This window comes from Lates calcarifer, linkage group LG24 (genome assembly GCF_001640805.2).
Source record: "Lates calcarifer isolate ASB-BC8 linkage group LG24, TLL_Latcal_v3, whole genome shotgun sequence".
Classification (NCBI taxonomy): domain Eukaryota; kingdom Metazoa; phylum Chordata; class Actinopteri; family Centropomidae; genus Lates; species Lates calcarifer.
The window spans coordinates 13,514,141-13,542,107 of record NC_066856.1 but is presented as its reverse complement, the minus strand read 5'-3'; the positions used below and the strand labels follow the sequence as shown (position 1 = coordinate 13,542,107).

At 40.8% G+C, this 27,967-nt stretch overlaps 1 protein-coding gene across 1 annotated transcript; it reads right to left on the bottom strand.

The window, feature by feature from the left end:
- Positions 1-1,027: 1,027 nt before the first annotated feature.
- rbm33a (RNA binding motif protein 33a) lies at positions 1,028-26,818 on the bottom strand. The gene is given in 20 exon segments (XM_018695374.2): positions 1,028-6,596; positions 6,803-6,891; positions 7,305-7,490; positions 8,313-8,489; positions 10,210-10,962; positions 11,446-11,742; positions 11,986-12,255; positions 12,829-13,199; positions 13,623-13,752; positions 16,322-16,383; positions 17,702-18,023; positions 19,414-19,506; positions 19,508-19,647; positions 19,837-20,005; positions 20,331-20,495; positions 22,371-22,677; positions 22,826-22,899; positions 23,337-23,385; positions 24,015-24,093; positions 26,603-26,818. Coding segments are annotated over 20 exon segments (3,801 nt in total). The 5' UTR covers positions 26,622-26,818; the 3' UTR covers positions 1,028-6,547.
- Between the last annotated feature and the right edge of the window lie 1,149 nt (positions 26,819-27,967).

The window sequence follows — 27,967 nt, the reverse complement described above, 5'->3', positions numbered from 1 at the left end:
TTGTGAGGTGGAAACTTTGGGGAGGGACAAAGCGGCCCATCTCTCCCGGCACTGTGACCTTGGGTCCCTGACAGATACAAAAGCGTCCGTGCAGGGCAGCATTCCTCAGAGCAGGTAAACAGAGCCTCCTCTAATCCCTCAGGGGGCCCTCAGTCTGCTGGGGCTCAACAACGGCTTTTACAAATGTTGACATTTGCAAACATGAACAGTCTGGCATTCTGGAAAACAAAACTCCCCGTTTCTAAGAGAGTTCTGCAAATGGCAGCGCTCCGTTCTTTCCAGGCAACATTTACTCCTCTGTGGCAGCAACCAGGAGAGTGTTCAAGACTCAAGTGGTAAGTTGAAGGGAAAAGAGAAACCACAAGGATCTGATTCTTTACAAACCATCGCACTTTTACTACTGCCACTTTCCTTAACATCAATAAACTGAAACAGAGCTGAAACATTTAAAACAGGCTAATTACACACATGTAGATTTTGATGATGATGATGGATGGATGGACAAATTACTAGACTGATGATACAGTAGATGAACAGAAGATAGATACTGAGAGACATACTAGACTATATTGGATTTTAAATGACATTCCTTCAGATGAGTGGTTCCCAATCTAGGGGTCGGGACACCTTGAAGGGGTTGTCAGATAATTAATAGGACAGGAAAGAAGAAAAATGTTCTGCTACTCACATACAGATCTTTCTTACCCAGATTTTTCTCTAATTATTGCTTTTTTCTTGTAAAATACTAGTTTCTTTGCTCTCTTCACTTTTTGAAGTGTCATTGAACTGTCCACAGGTGAAAAACAACATATTCAACCAGTGAGGAGAGGTCACAGGGAGTCAGTCCATTTTAAGGGTTCACCAGCCAAAAATGGGAACCACTGCTTGAGGTGACACCCATTCCTGTCTAGGCATTTACATCTGACGAAAATATCTTGGTTGTTTTGGTCTGACAGTAAGTAGATTTGAACTACAAAAATTCCAACCACTCCCAAGTTCACAATGAAAACAAAGTCCATCCTACAAGTGTGTGCAAAAAATTTATTTTCCTTTAGCTTCTGGCGACAAATTTGATACATTTCATCTCTTTAAAAAAATATTGAGTTTCATTTTTCCTTTTTACAAAAAACAGAGTTTACAGTATCAGAAGTACTTTCACAGTGATTTCAGAATATTCCAACATAAACCACCTTCATATGATACATCAGTGTGAAGGGTGAAAATACATGACAAGATGTTTTGTCAACAGTTTCAGTCAAAACTCAATAGGTCGGATTTTCAGTCATTATTTGGTGCACCATACTGTTCGAGATGAGGAAACCACTGTAGTGTCTTTTTCAAAATCCAACCAAATAATGAATGTCAAGAAGCTGGGATGACCTTTGGTGCAGTGAAAGCCATAAAGCGGCTTTACAGTTACGTGTCTGATCTGTGAACCCGGCTGTCGTCACAGAGATGGAAACCTCCAGCCACTGGGCTAACAAACAATGGTAATCCAGGTAGGCCACCCTGCTTGATACAGAAGTCTTAAGTTCATTCAACAACAGCAGCATCAAGGAAAAGATGAGCAACTGTAAAAATATATGAAAGCTGGAAGAACAGTGATGGCAGGAAAAGCATAATGGGAGGAAATGTGGCAGGCCCAATACTCTGAATGCAGCAACATCTACTTAGTGAGGGAAATAAGTTTAAGTAAAGTCTTCATCCCAAGGCTGCAGGCTGCATTGCTGTAAAAGAATCCAAGCGTGAAGTGAATGAGTTAAGGCAAGAAAAGTGACAAAGCAGTGTCATGGATAAAGCTGGTAAACGGCTGTTCCCACCAGTATGCTGTTGAAAAATGAACATGTTAATCTGAGAGGTCATAGTTTTGCAGGTACAACCTCAAACAGCCCAGTGTGATTAAACCAGCAGCACCACAAGTGTTGGACCATACCAATGCTTCTGCGTGCTTCTGCTCAACCTATTTATACCTCTTATGTAATCAATACATCTACTTCTAAGATTTTTGCATCAGTGACTACTTTAAGAGCAACAGAGTTAAGCCAGTGACTACCTAAAAGATAAATACAGGGCAAATTAGAAAAAAAACCCAAAACTCCAGGTCATTTGACAACACTTAATGCCACATTTTGCTGGTATAAAAATATTCCATCTGGTGTATAGTAAAGGAAACTTAAATGAGGTGCAACTATTGAACCAAACAAGACAAAAACTGGAGATGACATACTATATCTCCTTAGTTGTTTAGCACAACTTCAGAAAGAGTTGGATGAAAACCTTTTAAGTGTTAGTGATGTGCTGTATAAAACATGCAGCAGATAAATTATTTTTTATACCAGCAGGATAGAAAAGTCTTTAAAGTAATCTGGAAATGTCTTGAAAGCAGCAATAAATGATGTTAAATGACCTGCTAGGTTTTTATCAAAGTAGACCACAGATGATTACATAAGAGATATAAACTGGGGCTAGTTTAGCGCATCAACAATAAACTGCGCAACTCCAATTCCATGTGTTGAAGCTTTTCATAAGAACCAAAATGCATCAAGGAACAACTAACAGAGATCAAACATTATCATGAAACTATTATAACTTTCACAAAAAGAAAGCCCAGCTTTAGCAGGTTTCAAATGTCTGAAGCAAAGTGCAGACAAACAAAAACCAACAGCTGCTTTGAAGCATATTTCAAAATGTATAATTTGTAAGATGGTCAGTAGTAAATTCTAACCTATTTAAGACCGACATTGTTGATTTGCTAAAACATGCTAAGCCCTTGGTATCGTCCATTAACTTTGCGTTTGGGGCTAGCAACCACACTGATGACTGCTTGAGACACCACTCTGTTGATGTGAATGTGACCTAAAGAAAAAGAAAGAATGAAGTGATTATTTCAGGTGCAGTCTGCAAAATATCAGCGCCCCTGAGGATCTGTTGAAAAAAAGTTGTCAATTAGTGTTCTCTCAGACCTAACCCAGCATATTTGACCCAAAGCTAGTATAAACATTCTGATACTACTCATCAGCAGTAATAATGAAGGTCTCTCATGCAAGCACAAGAAAGTATCCCTGTATTCCTGTATCTAATATCTAAATACCCTACTGCAACCATATGAGGTGTGAGATTAGGTGTGAAACACCTTGCTTATTAAATAGCCTACTGTAAATCAAGTATTTAGTGAGCACCATTTTCCTCAAGAAAATGACATCATATCTAAAAACTCAATGTACATGTATGTACGAAATTCTTAAAATTAAGGTACAAATAGATCCAGTGTGAATCTGTTCTGACATTACAAGACCAGATGTCTTATAACAATATCACTATGACTGGCATTGCCGATACGTTTTAAAATCCACAGGATTTACCACAGCACTAAAAAAATTAAGCAAAACCCACAACATGAAAGACAGTAAATACACATTGTAAGAGAACAAAAACCTCAACATCAGTTCAACTCAAAACAAAAGGATTAAAACATGAAGTAAGTTTAGAACAACTGTACAACATACAAAAGACTTGAAACCACCCAACCTCAAGTTTTACAGGAAGTAAGAAGGAATTTTAGGGGTTTGGACATTTTCAGACACCCCATTCCTCCAAATACCTTCGGTACTTAAAAGCATTTTGAGAATCTACTGATCTTCACTGGCAAGAATCACTAAGTGTAGCTTATTTAAATAAAACTAAATAGATATGGAATTATCTCAAGTATTAACTAACTTAAGGGAAATACCACTAAATTTATGAATTCGATTCACACATGCAGAAAAGACAAATATAACTACTTGCAGGCCACTGATGAACCACTACTTCATACATCTCAAAGCCAGAGAACTTAATCTGTGATGTCATCCAGATGCACAGCCAGGAGTTGATTTTCTGACAGTAAATAAAAGACTTTGCAGACATGTTAACCCTCCAATTTTTCTTATTATATAGTTTGTTCTAACCCAAAGTCATGTAGGATGACGCAGTTATTATTGAACCTATTCCTATATCTTTCTCATGTCATAGAGCTGCACATTAGTATGACATCAAGGTTAAATTTGCAGGACCAAATGTCTCTTGTTTATGACTATGAAGAAGATAATTTCAATGCCAGAATTCAGTGGCATTCCCCTTAATCTTTATGAGGTAGAATTGCTTGCCATATTATTGCTACAGTCTATGAACTTACAAAATTAATAAGAATAAATCCTCAAAGTTGTGCATTAATCCCAATATGGTAACGAGTTTTTAAAAGTATATATGATATGTTGCAAGGTGAATACCCAGGAACTTACAGAATACTTTAGGTATAAATAATTAAAATGTGGCACAAATAAGAATATATGTCATTGTAAAGGCACCAGACACATGGACATCACACACAACCACACATCTTTGGGCTAAAGTTTAACCGGCTTTACATACCCGCATGTTCACGGTATATTGGCCATGTTTTTATTTTCTTGTTTTCCCTTAAACTTATTACCAAATGTCTTATAAACAGAAACGTGGTCCAGTCATTGTTTTTTCATTTTGGCTCTAAACAAAACATCTGTAAAATGATTTATGCCTGGACACATCAGCATATCCTTACATATAAAAATGTTTAACTCGATACAACATGAGTAAAGAATAACTCAAAAAAAATTTAACAGGATAAATATTGAGTTTAAGTTGTGGTCTACTTATGTACATGATCACTACAAAGATAATGGTTGCCCCCTCACCTTCTTTCGTCACACCCTATTGATGAAGTACGCGAAATTCACTTCTCAACTTCAGTTTAGTATACAAGGATAAACAATTTTTGATTTATATTTCTGTTTTATAAATCTTAAAGCCGGGACAGACAAAAATGTTTTGTGATTAAGAAAAAAATGGAATTATGGAAATAGTTAATTAGCCTAACTTGCAGTATTTACTTAAATAATGATGCCAGACGTGGAAATTTAGACAATTTTAGATTTTCAGTGATGTGGTAGCACTCCCTAAACAAGGGCACATGCTCAGAGAAAATGTTGTATTACTGATTGTACAGGTATTTGTGGTTACTTAAAATTTATGACACGTATGAAGGAATTTGACCCTCTGTAAGAGGAAGATAGCATTATGCTTTAGAGCCCAGAAAATATAGAAAATTTATATTCTATAATAAAAAGGGAATTAAACATTTGTGGCAATTTTTTTGGTGAATTTCTTTTACTTCTTCTGCCAAACATCTACATTACTAACTCGGTGTGAAGGCCTTTTGTTGAAAGTGCTATTCCAGGTACATTACGCAGCTCATTGGTAAGGCATCGAACTATCAGCTGATAGTCAGACGGATTCAGATCAGTTATTTCTGAGAGGAGGAAGCCAAACATATATCCTAGCTCAAGTAATTTATAGAAATGTATCCTGAAAAGAATTGCAAGCAATTCTCTCTGACCTTCCAAATATTAAATTCACAACAATTTCCTTCCATTTAAATTGTATTAATAAAAAAACCTCAAAAAAACTTACACACACACTTCCTCAAAGCACACTCAGCACAGATTAGAAAGCTAAATCTAACTCCATAATCAGACATACAACTAAAATATACATCCAAAAGGCATGAAATATTTGCATTCCAGATTTTAAACAGTTAAAAGACTTTATAACATTTAGATCAAACAGCAATGAACTAAGTTTAATGAGAAATATGATCTGACCAATTTGTCTGAGAGGATTAAATCACCACAAAATCTACAAAGCACAGTCCCAATTCCCAAAACTACTGGGAATTTAGAAAAACATTCACATTAAATCCTGTGCTAATGTGGTTTTAGTCACTGCTACGTGTCCTCTGTTAAATCGCCCACCCAGGCCAACTCTGTGCCTGTATGCCAATTCCCCACTAGGTAGTGCCATTCACCCAAAAACTGCTTGGAGACTCATCTCCACCTGAAACCAGGGTTGTGTTGAAAAAAAAAAAAAAAAGAAGGAAGCACCAATAGTGATAAAATACTGCCATCTACAGAGGGGGAGAAACACTGCTATGGAGGAGCCCACATATATAGGCAACAGTCTACTACAACCATTCCCTGCATGTAAACCAAACAGTGAGCCACAAATAATAACAATAATAAAAGAAAAGATACTATGAAATGGTCACATTAGAATTACACTGTTCAAGTGTTCTTTTGCATTTGTTATTATGAATCTTACTGAGGAGGGGAGCAACCATTATCTCATGATATGTTTTACTTAGTGTCCACGTAAGATGCACAAAAACATTCTTTACAAACTACATCACAGTAGGATTAACTGTCCAGTGTCTCTCCAGTGCCACTTTACAACAATGGACAATCGGTAGACAAAGTCAAACATGGGCGTGCTCGCAGCTTATGTCTTTGTGTTCACTGTTCCAAGCTGATAGGAGACTGATGATGAATGATGCTTCTGTGTAGACGTTGATTGTGAGCGACCCCAGAAGGGCTGAAGAAATATTCCTATGCCAAGTTGGAGCTGCGCACGAGAAGCTCCCACGTCAGGAGAAAGTGACTTCTTGTAACAGGACTCCCTGGCTCTATTGTGCTCCTCATCCATCAATCAGCGACACATCAATGTGGGACAAATCAATCATGTGCCTGTGTGGTAATTGTGATAAGAATGTTTGAACCAGTGTCTCAGGGCGCTGAGATACTAATGAACACTTACATTGTGATTTGTACAATCTGTACTTACGCTAAATTCCAAGCCCAAAACATTGGCAAAACGTGAATGCCTACCACAGTATGTAATCATTTAACTGGCATGTATAAAGATTATAAAAAGAAGATGTGATATTCATTACCTATGGAAGCTCATTTGAAAACTTGCTGCGTGCTGGGGACTGGAAAATGTAGCAATTGCTTTCCTCTGCTGAGGCATCATTTTGAACATCTGCAATAGACAGAAATAGAAAAGAACACATTTAACACAACTAGATACTCCTCTCATCCACAAGAGGGAGTGAGGGTGGTGAATGGAAATTGATTAGCTTATTCACGTTCACTACCTACCTAATCACTACGACAGAGGGCGCTATGAGATCACACTAGGAAAATGTCATTACTGCCACTCTGTTAAGTGCAAATAAATATCTGTTTTTCAAGTTTTCCTCGCGAGGCATATAGCTTAAATATAAAAATGACATATAAGCACTTATGACATTAACTATAGCTTTAACTTACGCACATTGCCGAGAATACTGTTACTCTTTATACAAACCGGAACATGTTAAGTTATAAGGAAGGAACTGAAATACTACACATTTGCACACTTAAGTATTAAGTTAAAAAGCGTCTGGTACCAACCTCTATGGGGCCGATGGATCTGAGAAGATTCTTCAGCTGAACGTCCGTTGTAGATGAGGAGAGGCCTTCTATGGAGACAGTACAGCGTTCGCTCTCTGCGCCTCTTTGGCTCTGTCTGGTGGACATTGGACGACCTCGACCCATTTGACCACCCCCTCTACCTCGGCCCCGGCCCGACACGACAACCTACACCAACGCCAGGTGTGAGAAAAATTGCCGACATGACAGAAAAATACGGGGGAAGGGGTATAAGGAAAGGCGGCGAAAATACTTTTCCTTTTCCTGCCTAAACAGGCATGTTGATGTTTTAATCCTGCATTCAACCGTGTAGAGAGGAGCTATACCGTTTCTCAGCACAAAGGAAAATTTTAAAAACACTGTTTTCCTCTCGCACCTCTCAGACGTGCCACACTTTCACATGATTGACTTATCATATTTCTACATAGGACATCAACGTCAGAACATGATGCATGTGGCATGGCATATCTTCATATGAGCTTGTGAGTGAGAGGTATGTTTCTTCAGCTGCAGAGGAAGAGGAGGAGGAGGGAGAGACCCCGAAAAAAGAGGAGGTAGAGAGAATATGTGTGCGTGTGTGTTGGGGCGGGGGAGCATTAAGAGAGAGGAGCCATGCAAGCGTCATGGTGGCTGCCTTACCCTGTCAGCATCAGTGAGTATGGTAACTGTGACAGCAGCCTGGTGGTGACAGGCGTGCAGAGAGGCCAGGGGACCTTGTGTAGCCCCCTGTGTTACACTGCTTTCAGCTTGTCAATACTCCTGCACCTGGCATACTGTCCTGTCTTATTACCACTACTGCTCGATTGCTATGTCTACTGAATGCCAGGGTAGTGCCAGCGGCACAGGACAACTTTACAGGAGACATTTTATCTTCTTTTATATGAGAACTGCCATTACACCACAGTCTGCACTACTAATATATATATTTCCGGTGAAATGGTTGCTGATGTCCAAGGCACAGAAGGTAGCGAGCCCTCATTTATGACATACCCTGTTTTGCTGTGGGTTGCCCATGCCCCCTCGGCTAGCCTGCGGTGTTCCGCCTGGTCCTTGTTGCTGCTGTCCTGCCATGGTAACCTTCCTTTGGACACCCTGGTTGAGCGCAGTTGCCGGCCAGGTGCCTTGTTGCTGCGCTGGGCCGCCGGTGGCCTCAGGCCCCTTTCCACTCTGGATGATGAGAAAGACAATACTAACTCAGAAACTCAAAATATTTCCAGCCATTATCTTAGTTTGCAGGCTTCACAAACTCCTGCTTACATAATGCATTTAGGAGAGTGTCAAATTTACGGACAAAAGGGAGACATGCAAGGCCATTTCTGCAAAGCAAACAAAAAAGGGCCAGCAGTGGAGCTGGATCCCTATCGCACAGGCTGTGGGGAATAAAGATCAACCCAACAAGGTGATGGTCTCATTATCAAATAAAGTCACAGCTCAACTCTGTTGACATGCGGGGAGGAATTGAAGGTCGTCTCTTCCCCGACTCTGCGGAGAGATGTGACAGATCAATACAGGGGAAGAAAAGAGCGATATCTCTGACCTGTCCCCAGTTGAGAGTAAATGGATTAATCCCTCCTATAGAAATCACAGCCCCTGATTGCACCCATCAAATGCTAAGCTGCATTACACTGGAACGACAGCAGCTCGATGTGTACCCCATCCCCCTTACGCCCCCCTTCTCCCTAGCTTTTGTGTCTTGTGCTGCTTTGTATTATCCCTGATGAAAATATAATTTGCCTCTTATCTGTGTGCCTAAGCCATACAAATCCAAATCCTCAAAAGTGGCAACTTTCTTACACAGGTATTATGTTGCCCCCCCTTCAACCAAGAAAGATTAATTACAAGGCTCTTGGATTGGCATTCTTTTGTTGCCTTGCACCTGAGAGATGGGTTGATGGAAAAAAGCAACTGAGGGATGACAGAGAGGAAGAGAGAGAGCAAGAGAAAAAGAGAAGTGAGGAGATAACATTGTCAAGCTCCCGTTGATGACAGCAGAACAATGTGGAAGAGGGAACATCTAGAGAATCTTCTTTTCACTGCGGCTATAGGCCTTAGCTCTGTCTTTCTGTTTTCATCTCTTTTTCACCACCTCACATCCCACTCCCCTTTTTTCTCCAAGATGCAGTACATCAGATATCTCTGTGCAGGTTTCCATTAAGGCACTGACACCCAGTTATCTTCATCTGCAGCCAGCCTGCGATTTTGGCTCTGCGGCTTGATCCTCTGGGATGGAGTCGGAAAGCGGCTTATTTCAAATACTATCACATCCCACCAATATGTCTCATCAGTGACAAGTATGAATGTTTAACATGCATGCCTTTGTGGTTTTTCAATAAAGATTAATGTGTAATTAAGGCCACAGCAGTAACTTATCAAGTGAGTATAAAATAGCCAGCAGTGGTAATTCTGGACTTTGTTGTTGTTACTGTCATTCTTGTTTTACCCTCTCTAAGGCCTCTATCTTTTTAAAAGAATACTCTTGTGCCCTTAAAAGAGGATATCAACCTTTAAGAGCAGTGACGAGGTGTCCCCATCTCTACAGATAAATGTCATACCTCTCTAAAATGCCTACAGCCTCTCTGTGTTCTCAAGGTAAGATGTACATAAAGGCATTGTGGCTTAAATACCAGTTCCCAAAGCTTAAGAGAGGAAACTCTTAACAGATCAATTTTGCCAAAATGACACAGACATCATCTTGTCATTCCCATAGGTTAGATATCTTTTAGATTACAAAATAGACAGCGTGAGGGCAATCAGTGGCATTTAAAACTATTTCATTTCAAAACTATGTAGTTTCCCTAGCGAATAAAAATCACTTGTACAGTATAAAATAAATGTCGAACCAAAACAAAAAAGAAGGTGTCAGATAAAAATGAAATGACATGCTCACCGCTCCTGAAAGTTTGACGACTCTGACTTTTTGCGGCACCTGCTGACCTTCAACGGCAGGATTCTTGGCTCGCTGCATCACAGTTCTCTTAGTCCCAGGTTTAGGTCCTTGACTCTGAGCCTGGCCAGGGCCCATTAAAGGAGTTACAGGTATGTTCTTCTGAGTGGACTGGATCGGAGCGCCAGGTCTGTTTACGTTCTGCAGAGCACTGTTCCTTCGTTGTTGTAGCTGCTGCTGATTTTGTTGTGGCTGTTTCCATTGCTGGTCTGGAACGGGCCCAGGGGGCTGCGGGGTGCTACCCTTTACCATCTGCAGGCGTGTCTTAACATTAGGACGTGGTGTAAGGGTCTGAGTTGCGCCATTAGGAGGGATGGGGGTGTCTTGATTAGGATTCTTTAATGATTGATTTAATGATTGTTGTGTTCTCTGAGGAAACTGTCTTTGCTGTTGTTGTTGCTGAAACTGTTGCTGCGGTTTTTGTTCCAGGTGTTGCTGTGGTGGTGGTTGCTGCTGTTGCTGCTGCACAGGGTGTGGTGTTTGCGGATTTTGCTGTGCAGGTTGAGTCTGTGTAGGAGCAGGGCCTTGGCTTGGTGTGTTTGTCTGAGAATTAAGCCTTTCCAGTAGCTCCTTCTTTCTGACACCAGCTTGCATCTGCCGTCGCATCTCCTTCCTCTTCAGGATCTCCTCTCTCAGACGCTTCTGCTCCTCAATCTTCAGACGATACTGTCGTGTCTCCTCATCCTCATCAGGGTCCTGTGGCACAAAAACACAAGCTGACAATATGAGTGCCTGTCTCCATTTATGTTAAGGGGAGCCACAGCGTCCCATTTGAACCATATTACTTGGCCTGACACTCAGATGTAATCAAAGTCAAAACCCAAGAGAAACATGCAATAGTATTGATCTGTTCTTTCCAATTGAATGAGACTGCTGTCATTAACAACCTTATGATTGGGCTTTTAATAAATGGGAGTTCTTCTCAGCACACTGATAAGCTCAGCTGAGCTTACAATTTCTGGGTCACTGAATTTAGCAGGGAAAAAATGAAAATGACTCAATTTACAGCACCATTTCAGAGAAATATTTGAGAAAACATAATAAGCAGTTATATGAAATTATTTATGAATTTGCAAACAAACTCAATATTTCCCCATTTCTTTGCTTTTGGGTTTTTTTTTTTTTTCTTTTTTTCTTTCCTTTGTTTTTTTTTTTTATCATGAGTGTTAAAAAGCTGACCTGTGGTGCCGTGCTGGACGGTGTGCTTGGGATTTCCTTGCGAACCACTGTCCTGCCTGCTCCCCCAGGCTGCGATTCAGTCTTGGCAGCAACTTGGCCTCTTCCTCTGCCACCGTCAGGCACCGGCTGAGTGTTCTGCCCAGGACGCACCCCCTGCGTTGCCCTGGCAACAGGCCTGACGTTGGGGGCGGGGGAGGCGGTGGGGCGGGCACTGTTCATGTTTGTGTTGCCAGGTGCTACAGGGAGCTCCCGTAGGTTGCTGTTGCGCTGCTGCATTTGCTTGGAGACAGGTGTGTTCTGAAGAAAGAGCAAAATGGAAACATTTTATGTTGAGTTTACAATCGATCTGCTCCTAATATACAGTTAATTCTACCCAATTTCCCAATGCAATATTTTGTTTATGGAGGAGAACTGCGGACAGAGTAATGTAGGGAAATTAAAATGACACTGTGATAAAATACGGACAGCATGTAACTGCTTTTCATTCATTTGAGCAGAAAATAGATAAAATGCTAATAAGCTGATATGTTAATCTCTAACCATCCTCTGCCTGTTGGACATGTTGCGCTGTTGGGGGTTCTGAGGGCGGGGAGTCATCTGCCTGGGGCTACCATGCGCCTGCTGTTGATGGAAGGGATTCTGGCCATGGTGCATCATGGGGCGAGGCTCGTTGAGATTTGGCTGTTGCTGCTGGTGATGGGGTAACTCCTGCCTATGATGTGGCTGCTGCTGCTGCTGGTGCATGGGCTGATGAGATGACATTGGGTCGTGATGTGGGAGCTGGGAGACAGGAGGACCATGCATTAGTCCCTGAAATTATAGAAAAGAAAAACTATAACATGAGTAACAGGCAGAATAAGAAATTATCACATATAATGCATGAGTTTTTATTAAAAAAAAAAAACAGCATAACATCAGTCCCTATGAACACTATTTTCAACATATAATTAACCTCCAATTGGTGTCCTCATGTATCCACATAATTCTACTACAATAGAGATTCAGTCACTAGAGGGAGCTCCTGTATATGTCTCAACAAAATGCTGATGCCCAACAGACATGAGTCTCTTTTTTTAACGCTTCAGTAGCAGTGACTATGGTAACTAGTGTAGTTTATTCATGTATACAGTACTCTAGTCATCATTCTTGCCACAACCATTTAAATAATCTGAAGTAAATACAGTAAAAATTCATACACTCATAGCAGAGACAGCATGTGAATTGTATGCCAGGCAAGACAAGATACTAAAGAAACATGATGAAAACATGAAACAAAAACATGATACTCAGATCAAACTACCATATTTAACAAGCAAATTGAAGTAGGCAAATTATTGCACAACATAGAGCAAAGAACATCTATTAGTTATAAAAATCACTTACTCTTAGTCGTACCTGCATCCCAAACTGAACTTGTGGAGGGGGAAAAAGGTTCCCCTGCTGGCCAAACGGCTGACGAGGGCCCATGAAAGGTCTGGGCTGGTTAGGGGGGGCACCTTGTTGATTCAAGCCGAGCATCCCTTGGTGACCTTGGTGGGGAGGGAGGTTTGGTCTTGGGGGTTCTCTGGGAAACAGTCCTAGTGGGCCCTGGCCCGGCTGGTTGAAGTTTGGTCCTGGTGGGCCAAAGCCCATGTGGCCCTGTCCAGGCAGATGCTGCGGCTGCTGGTGGAGGTTGTTGCCGCTGTTCATCAGAGGGCTGGGGCCCTGGTGATCAAACATGTGCTGCCCTGGAAACCGTGTTGACTCTGTGCGCTCTGTGCACACACAAGAAAGACCAAACAACAACAACACAACAGAGATGTCAGTTTTTTGCCACGTGAGCCAATTTCAATACATCAGTAACTCCCTCTCCAAATGTATAGTGTTTTGGCAAGGGAAACAAAAGCAGACAACTCTATCAAGGTGAAATGGTAAACAACCAAGTGAGTTTTATTTAATTCTGCATTAACACTGTGAATGAAAACTCAGAAATATAAATGTTTAATGCATGTTTTAAGTTTCCAAGGCTCATTCAGATGTATATGTATACACATGCATTTAACATGAGTGTGCTAATAGAGCAGCACCAGAAAGCTAGCAGCATACCCTGTAGGTATACCGCCAGAGTTGATGTCGAATAGGGTTAAATATGCTAAGACAGCTTTGTAACTGTCGTCAAGGAGGGGTGTGAGACTCACCTGCCATATAAAGGGGGTCCCTGTCCTGGGGGCCTAGAGGTGGCTGGTTCCTAAAGGGTTCCATGTGATGAGGGGGCCGCTGGGGCTGACCAAAATTACCAGGCATGTGCTGCTGGAAGTCTCCCGGTCCCTGGGAAAACACAGAACTCATGAATTATAGGCCATACTGGGAACTCAATAATCGCAAACAAATTAAACTAATGAAAAATGGGAATTTGCTGTGAGTATTGCACCGGGCAGGGAGCGCTTGTAATTGAAGGGCTAGGGTCATTAAAAAGACACAGAATCTTGAGTTGTAAACATCAATATGCATGCCAATATTAAAGAAACCCTTCAGCATGAATTCGTGAACAAACCTGCAGTAGTGCTACTTCAGGCTTTGTTGATAAACCTTCTAAAAGCCTGTCTCTAACAAGGCGAGGGTATTTCGGGGGGGGGGGGGTAAGTGCCCTCATCATTGTTTCAACTTCGTTTTCACTTCGCATGTTCGACAGCTTTCACTGCATGGGCACTACTCCCCATCTATCTTCCAAGGAAAAGTAGATAACAACCCTTTAATCCCTCCTTGGAATTCGAATCCCCCTCATAACTGTCTCCTTTATTCTTTTAAACATCCATCTCTGTTGAAAAATTAACCTGCTATTCAACACGTGGCACTTCCACAAATGGGCTTGCTTGCCTCCTCCAAGCCTATTGTAAATTACTTAAGATGCTATCAAGGCTTAATCCATCTTTATTCCACTGCTGTGTGGCGGTATTTAGAGAAGAGAAGTGTTAGAAAGCCAGAAGGCCAGAGTCCCAAAAACTTGCTTAACAGAAAGTTAATCAAAGGGGCTTACAAAGACAGGGGATCACAATGGAGGCGCAATCATACTGTTCTAAAAGGTCAGACAGGCAGGTTTGCACAATGAGGACTCTGGTGTCCATATAATACCTCTAAAATCACACAGCTCATCCTCTCACTTCTAATCCTTGATAAAAAAGACTGCAGGCTGCTCAATATGTAACTGATGCTAGGATAGCGCTTAGCAGTGAGGGGATAACGATGACAAAATATAATGGAGGGGGGTCAAATGTCACATATTTAATAAAGAATGGAAATTTGAGCTTAAAGAGATGTTTGTTTCTGGGTTTCATGTTAACTTCTTACAGCCAATAACAAGACAGACTGCATTAAAGCATATTCTTTGTTTTCACAATATTACTGTGCTCATAAGGAGCCAAGGAGTCAAGGAGATGTGACCGCCACCAACTGCCATTGAGGAAGGATTTAATTATCAAAATGTACAATATGACATAAGCTTTTCAAAAAGGTATTGACTACTAGAAATTACAGCCAATACTGACAATGCTACCAAATAGTGTAGTTGGTGGTATCTATTTCAGGTTAAACTGAATGTCATTATCTAAACGGATTAAATATTATAATAACTTTAATTGGCACTGAGATTAATATTTCAAAGCCAGTTTCCACCAGCAAAAATTTAATGCAGTAATACTAGAGGCTATGACCCCCATTCGCCTGGTCTTTTAACAATTAAATTTGATGGGATGATAATGTATGATAATCATGAGTAATCAGGTGCCCACTGGTAAATGGAATGTTGCCGGCTGGTATGTCACCTGCATTTCAAATTGTGTCCTTGGCAACGGCAGCCTAAATGCAATTGACAGCTGGGGAATCCAACACTATGTTGTTCATCAGCCCATACCCTTCCAACCCCACCTTCTACTGTCTGATAAGAGCCAAAACAGCTCCCTGCTACCGTGCTATCAATATCTAGCACCATCACAGACCTCAGGGAACAGGAATTGCACAATACTGACATTGGAGGTTGAGAAAGAGGTAAATAAAAATACTATATTTTTTTGACAAAGACTGACTCCAATTTGAAAGCCCAGCTCATTTGGCAACGGGGTTGTAAATCCACATGAATGCAATTGGATGCAGCTATTTTCCAATGGCTAATTTGCATAAATCCATACAAAATGTACTTTCCAGGAAGATGTCAGTCAGTACCAGCGCCACCTGATGCCTGGGCATCATTAACTAGAAGGACGGAGTAACTTAAGGCACTTTGGCTGACTTGCTGGCGAGCCATTTCCCTCAATACAGTAATTACTTTAAAGGCATTTCTGTCATCTCTTCGATGGGTTCTTTGTGAGTGAAATAAAGGACCTTTTCTTACAGGAAATCACTGACTTAAGATCCCTTTTCTCTGACATGAAATTCAGCCTTCGGAATATATAGTGCAAAAAGGCAAGAGGCTCACAGCCCAGCCCCGTCAAACCACCACCATGTTTCATTAATTCAAATACCGTTCAAAAAAGGTCTCCATGCCTTTGGGACACAAACTTGTGGAAAGTGAATTTTAACTGGCAATATATCCTAGTTTCACAATTCCATTATGTGCCAAGCTGGCTAGTCTGAGCCCCAGCCCACCATGAAGAGTTGCTAACTAAGTCCCGCCACTCCAGCCCCGACCTCCAAAAGTCTATTGCCTAAAGCCCATATCACGCATTTCCAGTTGTGCAGCCAGACTCGTATCAGTGTTTACAGATTTGCTTTAACAGTATTTGGCCAGGGCAGGACGGTCTAATTGCCGTAATGATATTGCCCTCACAAAAAGGGACGCTAACTGTGTGGAGAGGGAGAGAAAGTGAGGCAAAAGGGAGGGAGAGGAGCAGCTGCTACTCACAGGGAACCTCTGAGGACCCACAGCAGGTCTGGGCTGGCTCTGAGCAGGAGGCATCAAGGGCACTGCAATGAGAGAGAGGGAGAGGGAAAGAGCAAGAGAAAGAGGGGTGGACGGGGGAGGGGGAGAGAAATGAAAATGAGGGGCAGTAGGCAAAGAGAGGGTGGTGATAGTAGAAAGGGAGGAGACCATTAGACATCTCCATGCTAAAGGCTGTTACACAGACCTACATCTTAAATTTTGAGGTTCTCCTCACATCTTTACACAGCTGGGTACAGACCAGGGAGCCCAAGGAAATATTAAATACATGAGAATCATTTGCCAGACTCAACAAATAAAAATGAATAAGACATATGCTATTTGACAACATTTGGCACAATGCAATTCAATAACTGGATTTTTTCATATTGCTGGCATACTGCATCAAAATAAATACTGTAATTGTATGTCAACATCTACAACTGGAAAACATTCAACTGGAATCTATCACTTAAATAAATATAGACGTACAGACATAAATACAGACATATATACAAACACATGCACACACAGACTTAATCATAACCAGAGGCAATCCCTGATCTTCCAGAACACGTCCTCCTCTCAAGAGCAAAACCCAAACCCCCACATGCGCACTTACACACTGTGATACACACACACAAGCTTTGCTAACAAAATTTCAATCTTGGCCTGGACAGACAGGCCAGATAAACCCATCTCAGGGAACGAAATGGTGATGCCGCCAGAAAAAAAATGAGGATAAACCCATTACTGGCTGAGAGAGCTATTCACTTGTCATTCAACCAAACAACAAAATGACATTCTAATCCAGACACCTTTCAGGACAGTGTAAGAATAACTGCCAGCCAAAATGGCATGTCACACCTAAACTGAGCATCTTGCTGATAAACTAGGGATGCATAATTTTGGATAAAGTGGTAATTACCATTTTTAAACTCAAAATTAAGATTATGAATCTTGGACAAATAATTTTTTAAATGAAAACATTTGTTGCATTTTCATTTGTCTTCATGCAGACTTCACATTAGTATAGGTATGGGACAATCGCATCAACTTCACACAAGACAAAAGGCATACTTGTGTTTTAAACAGACAAAAAAAACTCAACTACAAAACTATTTTTACTGTGCTTGGACATCATCAACTCCAAAAAGTTACACAAAACAGACATAATCAATGTCTATGTATAATTCATTAATTCAAGCACAATTTTGCATCTTATATCTCCCACATTCTGCCTTTGTATAGTTCATCACATGGTACTACTGATCATGTAGTGCTGTGGTAAATCCAGAAAAACACTGTGATAGAAGTCACAGAAGTTAAATAAAAAAACATTTGAATGATTGTGGATTAATTTACCTTGTACAGGGGATGATGTGGGCCCTCTGAAATGAGGGTTGATGTGGATGTTTTTGGGCTGCGGAGGTTGCTGCTGGTGATGCTGGGGGAAGTGAGGTGGCGGGGAGCTCATCATTCGTGGTGGTGGCTCCATCTGGGGCCGCAGCGGCGGGGAGCGGTGAGCCATATGTGGGGGGATGAGGGGCTGAAGGGGCTGCTGGGCCAGCGGGCGCCCATGCTCTTGGAAAGGAGGAGGTCCTCTTGGACGTGAAGGGTGGTGCTGCTGGGACTGCAGTTGCTGCTGATGAGGCTGATGAGGAGGAGGCATTCGGGAGGATGGCTGCTAATTGGAAAGAGATGGGGAAACGGAGAGGAGGGAAAACCAAAACAACCTGTCAAAACACATTTCTTTCTGGGAAGATTCTGATATCATTGCTTGCAGCCATGCGATGACACGCCAACAAGTCAATTCACCAGCAAAACTGGCGATGGAATCCTAAAGTAATTTGGTGCAAGTCTCCCGTGAAGATTAAACATGCATGTGTTTTATATAAGACATAAAACTGAAGGCAACCTTGGTGGGATCACAACATATTTTTCAAAGTGAGCTGCAGCCATTAATAAAAAGAAACAAAGACCAACATTAACAGCTATGCTATCTGCTAGCATTGGAATTATCAACCGGGGATGCAGCAACTGATAAATGTTGGACCCATAATTACATAGTTAAATGATGTTTCAAATGGGTGCCTGATAATTGGTCAGTCTATCTATTCAAACTAACAACAATCAAACAAACAAAAGAAAACAAAACAAACAAACATGCCAGTGACCAAATTAGTCAAGTGGTTAAACTCAACTACAACAGTCTGTTGTAAAAAGTACAAGCTCATTAACAGCACTCCGCACATTGTTTGTGGTGTTGGTTTGTCGTCCATCTGCCTTTAAATTTTCATTTCCAGTGCTGGTGTTATGTTTTGAATTTTACAGCCTATTATCATTAATTAATACTACCTAAAATAATGAAGAGGTGGAGAGAAATGTCGTACAACCTTGAGAAAAATTGCTTCAGTACAATGGTATACTGGCCTTGTAGCCTTGGTAAAATGTATAATTTAATTCAGTGATCAAATAAAAAAAAAAAAAACATAAAAAATGGAAATCCAATAACCTGTTACCGAAGATCATCATCGCTAGTTCTTTTTATTAAAGTTCCATGTTCAAAGTGACTCAGACTTCCAAAGGCCTTGCATGAACTGATGAGCCATGTAAATCAAAGGATTAAATGCATGGCGTGATATCTAATAATAAAAGCCCACAAGATACTAAATCCTGGGCAAAGAACAAATTTAATTTTGTATAATACTGTCTAAACGGACTACTGCTAAATGATTCGCTATAATCCATATATCAACACTGATACGAGGGAGCGTGACTTTTTTTACTTTTTCATGCGTAAACAACCACTGCTTTGGAGGTCTTAGACAGTCAAGAGAGCAGCAGTGAACAACACATTTCAAATACAAAGAAACCCAGCCTTGTTGAAACTGTGACGATTACAGGAAGGTAAAAAGTCAAGCCCTTTTCAAATCATCTTATCCAGTGAAGCCCTTGCGCTCCCTTTAGCTACTCTTCAAGAGGAGCAGTTCAGTACCGAGTGATGCATTACTCTGTGTAGCCAAATATTTTATCCCGTTAATGTAGTTCATGTGGATGACTGTACAGTAGTTTACCTGCATTCCCATGTTTCCCATGAGGGGGAGCCTCTGGTCATTCATTCTTCCTCTGTGTCCTCCTCTAAAATCTGCCATTCCAAAGCCATGGAAAGCCGCCTCTTCCTCTGCCTCCTCGCCCTCCTCCTCCGCCGCAGCCTCCTCCCCTACCTCGGCCTCCATAACGGTTTTGTCTCTTCTGCCGTTCTTGTTCCTCAAAGTCCCTAAGATCTTGCTTGGCCTTCTCTGACAGTTCTGATGGTATGTGAACAGGAAAACAGAGAACTTGTATAGTAACCATCTTTCAAAAACTTTAACTTGGGATAAAATATATAAGTTTGAGTCCATATTAATGTAAATCTATTGCAAATCAGAAAACATGAGGTTTCACTCCAGTTGTCAATGAATCATGGACAAATTAGGAACAGCAGGAATGATTTCTACCTAACGTTTCAGGGATATTCCTCCTTTTGCTGCCTGCATCAGCCAACCGCACAACAGCGCCATCTTTTCTCTCAGATTTGAACCGTATGCGACCGGACTCTTCATCTTCCTCATCCTCCTCATCTGATTCCTCCTTTGTTTCTTCTTCAGCCACAGCTTCATTTTCAATCTGAAGACATATTCAGAAGTTAAGAACAAAAGTCAATTTGTTTGATATTGAACCAAACATCTTTTGGTTTTTTGACTGGTAGACAGACAGAACAAGACGTCTGAAAAGTACATCTTTGGTTGAGTTTTAAGAAACTGTGACAGAATTCTTTTGTAGTTTCACAGATCAAATGTTCAACCAATTTATTGAGAAATAGCAGTCCCATAACCTACAGTGAAAATAACTCTTATAGTGTTCAACATTTAACAATGACCATCAGTTTTCAGACAGTGATTAGCTATCTGCACCACCTATGCTGGGTTTTAACAGCAGATTCTTTTCATACCTCTTCTGTGTCAAAGACCTGAGAGCCCTCTGCAGTGTCTTCCTCCTCCTCTTCCTGCTGCTCTTCTCCCCCCACCACGTCCTCCTCCTCCTCGGGGGCCTCCCCCTGTTGGACTCCATGTTCATCCAGAGGCTCATCATCATAGGAGGTTTGATATTCATCATCCTTTAAAGATCACATGGATAATAAGTATGATTAGTAAAGAGGTAGCAAAGCTCTGATAAGGATCAGCACTGGTTGACTGCATTTAAGGCCATTGCTGGAAAACAATCTTAGTTTGTTTCTCTTGAAATGAATAACAACTGTTTCATAACTGCAATACTGTTATGATGCATGGCAAAAATATACAAGCAAATTAAATACAACTGACATCTAACAGCTGATTTTACGAATATGAAACTATGCCTTTTTTTGCTTGGCTAAAATAAGTAAAAGTGGGCTTAATGATGATACACTTTAATATTTATGAAGAGACAAATAGAAATTTTAAGACAAAGGCAAAAATCCTACAGAGCACAAAGGCAAACATTAAAATTTGGGGAGGCACCACATACCCCACCCCCCACCCCCAACCCGAATTACCATAACAGTGGGAGCAAGGCTTCATTACTATTCCTGACAGCATTTGAAATTCAATGAGATGTAAATGTTTGACATGATATACAGAAATGCAGGCACAGATAAAAACACTCCTCCCCGCTTCAATGATGGTGAAAATATCATTGACTGACTCCTCGCAAATCACTCTGTTATTGGCCGCACTGTAAGTTCACGACTCCATGCCAAAAACATGGCACAGATGCAAACATTCTGGGAGATGACAAATCATTTTTTTCCTACTCCATAACAAGATTTTGGTTCAACTCATGATACAATCACTTCATATAATCCCAAACACACATCTCAGTTATTCCAGAAAGCCAACAAGCAAAGAGGCCACATAGCAGTTGCTTGTTATTCAAACATCCTATCTGCATAACGCCCTCTGACAAAAATTCATTGCTAAATAAGGTCAGACTGTAGGTCACACAATGGTGTTTGGTGTTGCGCTCCATTAACCTGCAAAACAGCAGCACATATTAATGCAGGAAAAGAAAAAAAACACTCTTGGTAAACCTGATGGATGGACAGGCTGCCCCTAGGGAACACAACGGCTTAATCCTTTAAACTGTTCCACATAGTACTCACTGAATACCATGGTGAGCAAAATGTCAAGGCCAGGCAGTTTAGTGACCTTGTAAACAGTTATTATACATAACACAAATACACATCCACACCTGCAGATGTTTCCCAAAATCAGAAATAGGCAACCACTTGTCCTGTGCACCCTCAGTAAGAAGGTCAACATCTTATCTTTGTTTGGAGAAAGGAGGTAGGCTAATATATCTCTGTCAGGTGCCAAACACCATCACACCTTGGTAAATGGACCATAACGGACATTTGCACATGGATCTGGTCTTATCTTTGATCCTCTTAGTCTGGGCTAAGAGGGAAGGGAAACGAATAAAAGGGAAACTCGCATCAATCATTAGAAAACTGTATGGGGTGTCCTCAGGAAGGTCAATAATCTTTTCACCTGCATGAGACTTTATCAGATCCAGTCTAAAGCCTGAGATAAAAGCCCCCCACATTAACCTCCGTCGATTGGCAGCACATCTCCTCGACACAAAGCAGCTTCTTACTCCCCCAACAGATACAGGGCCCAAGGTCACAATGGCACAGGGATTTGGAGGCGACAGCAGAGCATTACTCCACACCAAACAAGCTGTCAACACAAACTTTGTCAGCAAGATGGAGAAATTAACTGGCAGGAAGTGATAATGAATCTAATCCTCCCCTGCCCAAAAACGCCAACCTACATCTCCTTCTCCTGAATAGATTTTCAGTCCTGACTGTCCCCTTACCAAGGCAGGAAAAGTGACATTATCTCTGGGATACAATAGAGTTAGACAGAAAAAGGAGAGGGAGGACGTGTGTGTGCGTTTGTGTGTGTGCATCTGCAGGTTTTTACATGTGAGCAGGCAAAATGTGAGAACTCACTTGAAATTCACCATCTAAGGGCTCATTGATTTGGATGTCTAACACTTCATCCTGGTAGCCTTCTTCACCCTCAGCTTGCTCTCCAGTGTAATCCATCTGGTCTTCAGGCATCTCTGCGTTGTTGTCCTGGCTGTATTCCTCTGTGTACTCCTCTTGCCGATACCCCTCCTCCTCTACATCCCCTTCTTCATAGCCCTCTGCGCCCAGGTTCACAACGTCATCTGTGTAGTCTGCTTCCTGCGAGGTGTCATGCTGGTCATAGGATGTGCCCAAGCTGTATGTGGCATTGAGGCTCACATCCTGACCACTGAAAAACAAACAAAACATTACACCTTGCCGGAAAACAGAAACAAAGTATGACAGGAAAATATGCAAAACTTGGAGCTTTTCTTTGTTAGTTTTACAACTGAAAACATTAAAAGACTTAATATGTAAGACTGATGTAACTAGCTTACCTCATATTTACATCTTCATCATCACTTTGTAGAAGGTCATCATTCAGCTCCTCATCTGACACTTCCGATGGATTCTGAAACAAAAATATAGGATCATTTTCTTCTACTTTTTTTTTTTTTTTAATTGTACACTTCTCTTCCTCAGTTGTGTTTGTGTGTTTATGTACAAAGCGTGGGGGCAGGGGACCACCTCCAACCCCAAAGGATGCTCTATTCCCATGTGGTGAGGGCAATCTGGGCAGGTCAACACAGTTCTTTTTTGTCCACTGTACTTCCTCCTGGTTCCCATCAACAGTTCCCCCTGTGGAGGAGCCACCTGCTCCAAGTCCACTGCTCACTTCTATTTTCTAAATGTTCTACCAACACTAACACCCAATGTTTTAGATGTTATTTTCAATTTCTCACTTGTCAGCAAAGAACCCACACTGACAACCAAAGTGCTTTTGGTGCCTAGCATAAAATCAAAGTAAACGAAAAATGTGAGATTCAAAGAGATTTTGTTTCATCTTACCTTTTTACCTGAGAGCCAGTCCTCCTCCAATAAATCCTCTTCCAAATCACTTTTATGCAGAAAAGACAGCCAATAACAGGTTAGCAAAGTCAGATGGGGGTGCAAAGTTTTATGTCTTTTTACAAATGATTAAATGCTGCCTTATACAATACTGTCACTCTCCCTATTCTAATATCAACAAAAACCCTTCTTGTTAAACTGGTAGACTGAAACATCTCTACCACAGTTTGATATTTTAAGAGTATTAAGCAGTGAGAAATGTTGCAATAATAAAACATCACATTTTCAACACCGTGTGCTTGATTTACCAAAGGATCCTTTAAAAAAAACAAAAAAACACACACAGAGATCATGAAAACCATGTCTTTCCAGATTTTGTGTTTTTGTCTTTTTCAGATAAACTAATGAATCAAGTGCTCCTTTATGGGATGGAGATAAACACACTTCTCCACCCACTGACTGGTTTGAAAAATACACTGTCACAAAGCTGGAAACAGAGCCATTTTTCTTTGTTTATGATAAGTTTATGTTTTGTAGGTAAGTGGTTTTCACCGGGCAGTGTTATTTTGTTTTATGCTGCACTGCACCCATCTTGATTCTGACTACCTCAGCAGGTTGTGAATTACGTACAGCACAGCACTCTGCCTGTAGACATGAGAACATGATAAGATGATTTACCTCTCTAGATCATCATCTTCACCTCTCCTCCTGCGTGACCGCTCAGCACCGGGTTTGTCATATTCATCAAAGTCATAATCTGCAACAGAAAGGAACTTTTGTTTACAAGCTATGCTAATAATATGCAACATCCTTGTATGCTGCGAACACACAAGCACAATTTGAAAAGGACATTCCCATTATGTAAACCCAAATCAACTACTTGTGCAGCAAGTACACAAACGCTATGTTCACCAACAACATGGCTAACAGTAGAGACCACAACTTCATAACTGAATTCAAATGGAAAAGCCCAATATTTAAAAGCTGTCCAAAGATTAAAGTTAAGATTTCCCTGAGTTATAGTTGTATAAGCTGATGTGTTTATAACGTTGATCTATCCAAATATTTATTTATTTGGTATGACACCTAATCCTCAGGAATTTGTTATCACAGCATCTGCCCTACTACCTGATGCCGTTTAATCCTCAACTGATACAGATCAACAACAAACCCTCTGCCTCATGTGCTGCATGTGCTCAGTTTAAACAGGTTTTCCCAACCTTACCATTACATAACATTTGGCACACTGCTTACAAAGGAACATAGTCCTGGACAAACAACAGATCAGGAAACCTTAATTCCCTCAAAGTCATACATATTTAAAAAGAGTATGGGTAATGACAGTAAGAACTCTGTTCCATTTACTTCCACAAATGTAATGACAATGGTACTGATTTTGTGATTTAAGCTACAAACTGTACCCACTATTACAACAAGGGTCATGCAAAACTTGAGTGCAAGGCAAATGTTTAGAAAAATATTGTGTTTGATTTTAGTTCTTGGAGCCATTTGGTTCTAGGCACAATTTGAACCATTTAAAACAGACATCGACACAGCAGACATTTTGACTTGTCAAAGAAGGAAGAACACAAGTGTAATTAATACCACTATGAATGGCTTCATTTTGTTCAAGTGTCCCAGTAAGGGCCACTGTGTACTTCTAATGCCAAGATCTGCAAACGTGCACACATACCCACAAATCTCTGCAATTACATAATTGCAGAAGGCATATGGACCTGCCACAGGTCTCCTTCCAAAATACACCAATAATCAGATAACCAATATATTTCTAAAGACGACAAGAACAAGGAAACAAGCAGAGAGCAACACAGATGCTGGTCAATAATGCGACAAATCCACTATAAAACCTACAACAAAAAGCAATTACAGGCAGATTTTCATGCTGTTTTCTTCTCCTGTATGTTTCTTCTAGTCTTGTCCACAGTGCCTACTACAGTGTTGGGGAGCATTGACAACTCCTGGTGGCTTGTGCGTGTATGTACCCAATAATTGTTGTGAACAATGCAAATACAACTGCAAAGGGTTTCACAGGGAGCATGCTAAGAGCTTAAGCCATGACACTGAAACAGCGAGCCTGCATACACAATACCAAGACACTGAGACCAGCTAAATGGAATTCAGATACCATTATTCCTAATTTTTACACCTGTGCTGTGACATGCCACAATGTCTTGCATGAGAAAAGCATATTCCTTGCTTTAATTTGAGGTTATGGACCTGGCCAAAATTTTGCCTAGAACTGGTGGTATAATATTTCAGTCTCTAAGCATGTAGCTCTCGAGTCTGACACTAATATACATTTTAAGGCAACTTTTTGATTATAATCTCTGACTATGACTGTAACTGGCATGCTAATTATCTTCTGATAGCCACAACAACCCAATGCTAATAAAAATCAATAAAGACAATGTAGAATTCAACATCGCGTAAACTGCGTCATATACTACGGCTCCTGCGCACATATGGAATCGCTAATTCACTCCCAACCCTGACGACAAGGCCAGAAGATAAAAACCAACACTGACTACATGTTTTAAGCGGTCAAAATACACCACTGATAGCCAAGGAACCGAGTGTTCGTTCTAAACTATTGCCTTGTGCAGTTCAAGGTTAGCTAGCTAGCTAGCTTGTGTCAGCAATGTTATGACTGTCGTTAGATTACATTAGTACACAAACACCAGATGTTTAATTTCCATTATAATAGTTTCAACACTTTAAGAGCAGCGTTAAGTGGTAAACACTCAACAGCACCCACACAGGGTATGAGACATATATCCACCATTTAGCTGACTAGCTAACTAACTTGCTAACGATCTTTGCAAACGCAGCTGCTAACAACCACAAGCTAGAAATGTGGGATAAAAATTTAAGTTAACGTTTAGGTCAGCCCGCGAATTAGCCTCAAATCCAACTAGTGGATAATATTATGGCTCTGATAAATGTCGATAATGAAGCGAAGCTGTTAATTTCTTAGCTGCCAAGCTAACAATGCCAATTGCTTATATTTATGTCTGTATTATGTAACGGAGTTAAAATGATAAACATCTACGAAAGTCAACCACTGGTGGTTAGTAATGTTTGTTTCGAGGTAAAGCTAATAAGCTAACCATAGCCGAGATCCAGTTTGCGGCCTACAGTTTATGCAGCAGTGTTTTTATCTGCTGCTAACTGCTACCACATTACCTAGCGTAGCTAGCTGCATAGCTAACTTAGCATCATCGACAAAAGCCGCTATCAGTACTCACCCGGAGCGTTGGCTGACATGTTGCACTGCGCGTCACGCTTGGAGTCTGACTATAAAAGTGGGGATTGCATTTAATCTTCAGTATTTTAGCCGCAGGATAGTGCAAAACACGAGACTAGCAACCGAACAGATTCAATGCGGCAGTGACTCCCATCCACGATCAGGGTACAAACATGGCAGAGCTGTAGCTGCTGCGGTGATGCATTGTGGGTGGGAAACACCAGCTCCCCCGGTCGGATTTTGCTGCACAAACATGAGCTGCCTGACAGGTCAGGGTAAACACGCAGGCTGATCTTTATGTATCTGACAAATATCTGCCCTCCACAACTGCACGTCGTCCATTACAAGCGTTTGTAATATATATGTTTGTTGCATAGTTGGATAGATGATGCAGTTCAAATCAATTTTGCTTCAAGGAATGGGCCGCATTAGAAGGCTTAATTTTATCAAGAAATGTACTTTTTTACATTTTGAAATGCAGTAGATCTATATGTAGGCTATTAATATATATTATTTGTATTAAGGGTTTCTCTCTCTCTCAATACTGCTGGGCTGAATTGGAACACTATTTTTCTAAACATTTGCCTTACACTCAAGTTTTGCATGGCCCTTGTTGGGCAGTAGGTACAGTTAGTGGCTTGCAAGATCATTTAAACAAAAATAATAGCATGACAGCCACCTGTATACTATTTTTTTCTTTGTTCTCCATGCTAATGATACACAAATTATTCAATGGGATTACATGCATAATCCTGGCCCTCTGGTGAGAACTATGTATGAAAAGTTATTTATATTTTGTTCTTGGTGTATTAAGATGGACGTTCTGTTGAGCAGAACAGAAACTGCGTTGTCATGCTTGTTTTTCCTGTTTATTTTTAGCAGGTATAAAATTTGATTGAAAGTGCAAATGCTACATCAACACAATGGTGCAGAGATTTTTATATAATTCTAGTCTGTGTTTAACATTATGAATAAAATGTGCAGTTACTGTCACAGAATTACACATTGATTTTAATATGAAAGGTAATATTATGATAGGTAATATTATGACCTGATTTACAGGCACATGCTTTGCATACATGTTAGCACCGGCATTTTCATCTTACATGGACACATTATAGCTGGTTCTATTTTTTCATTCCTATACATTATTAGCTCATCATATGGTCAGGATGCATAGATAAGCTATACCGTAGATTGTTCCTAGAGTGGGGTTTTTTATCTGCTTTGGGTCAGATTTTGTGTTGCGCTGTCTTAAGGTGAAATGAGTATGGACAGAACTTAACTCAATCTAACCAGTCCCACCTTTCTTGACCAATGCAGGCAGGTTTAATAGCACAACGGATAATTAATCAAATCCTGAAGA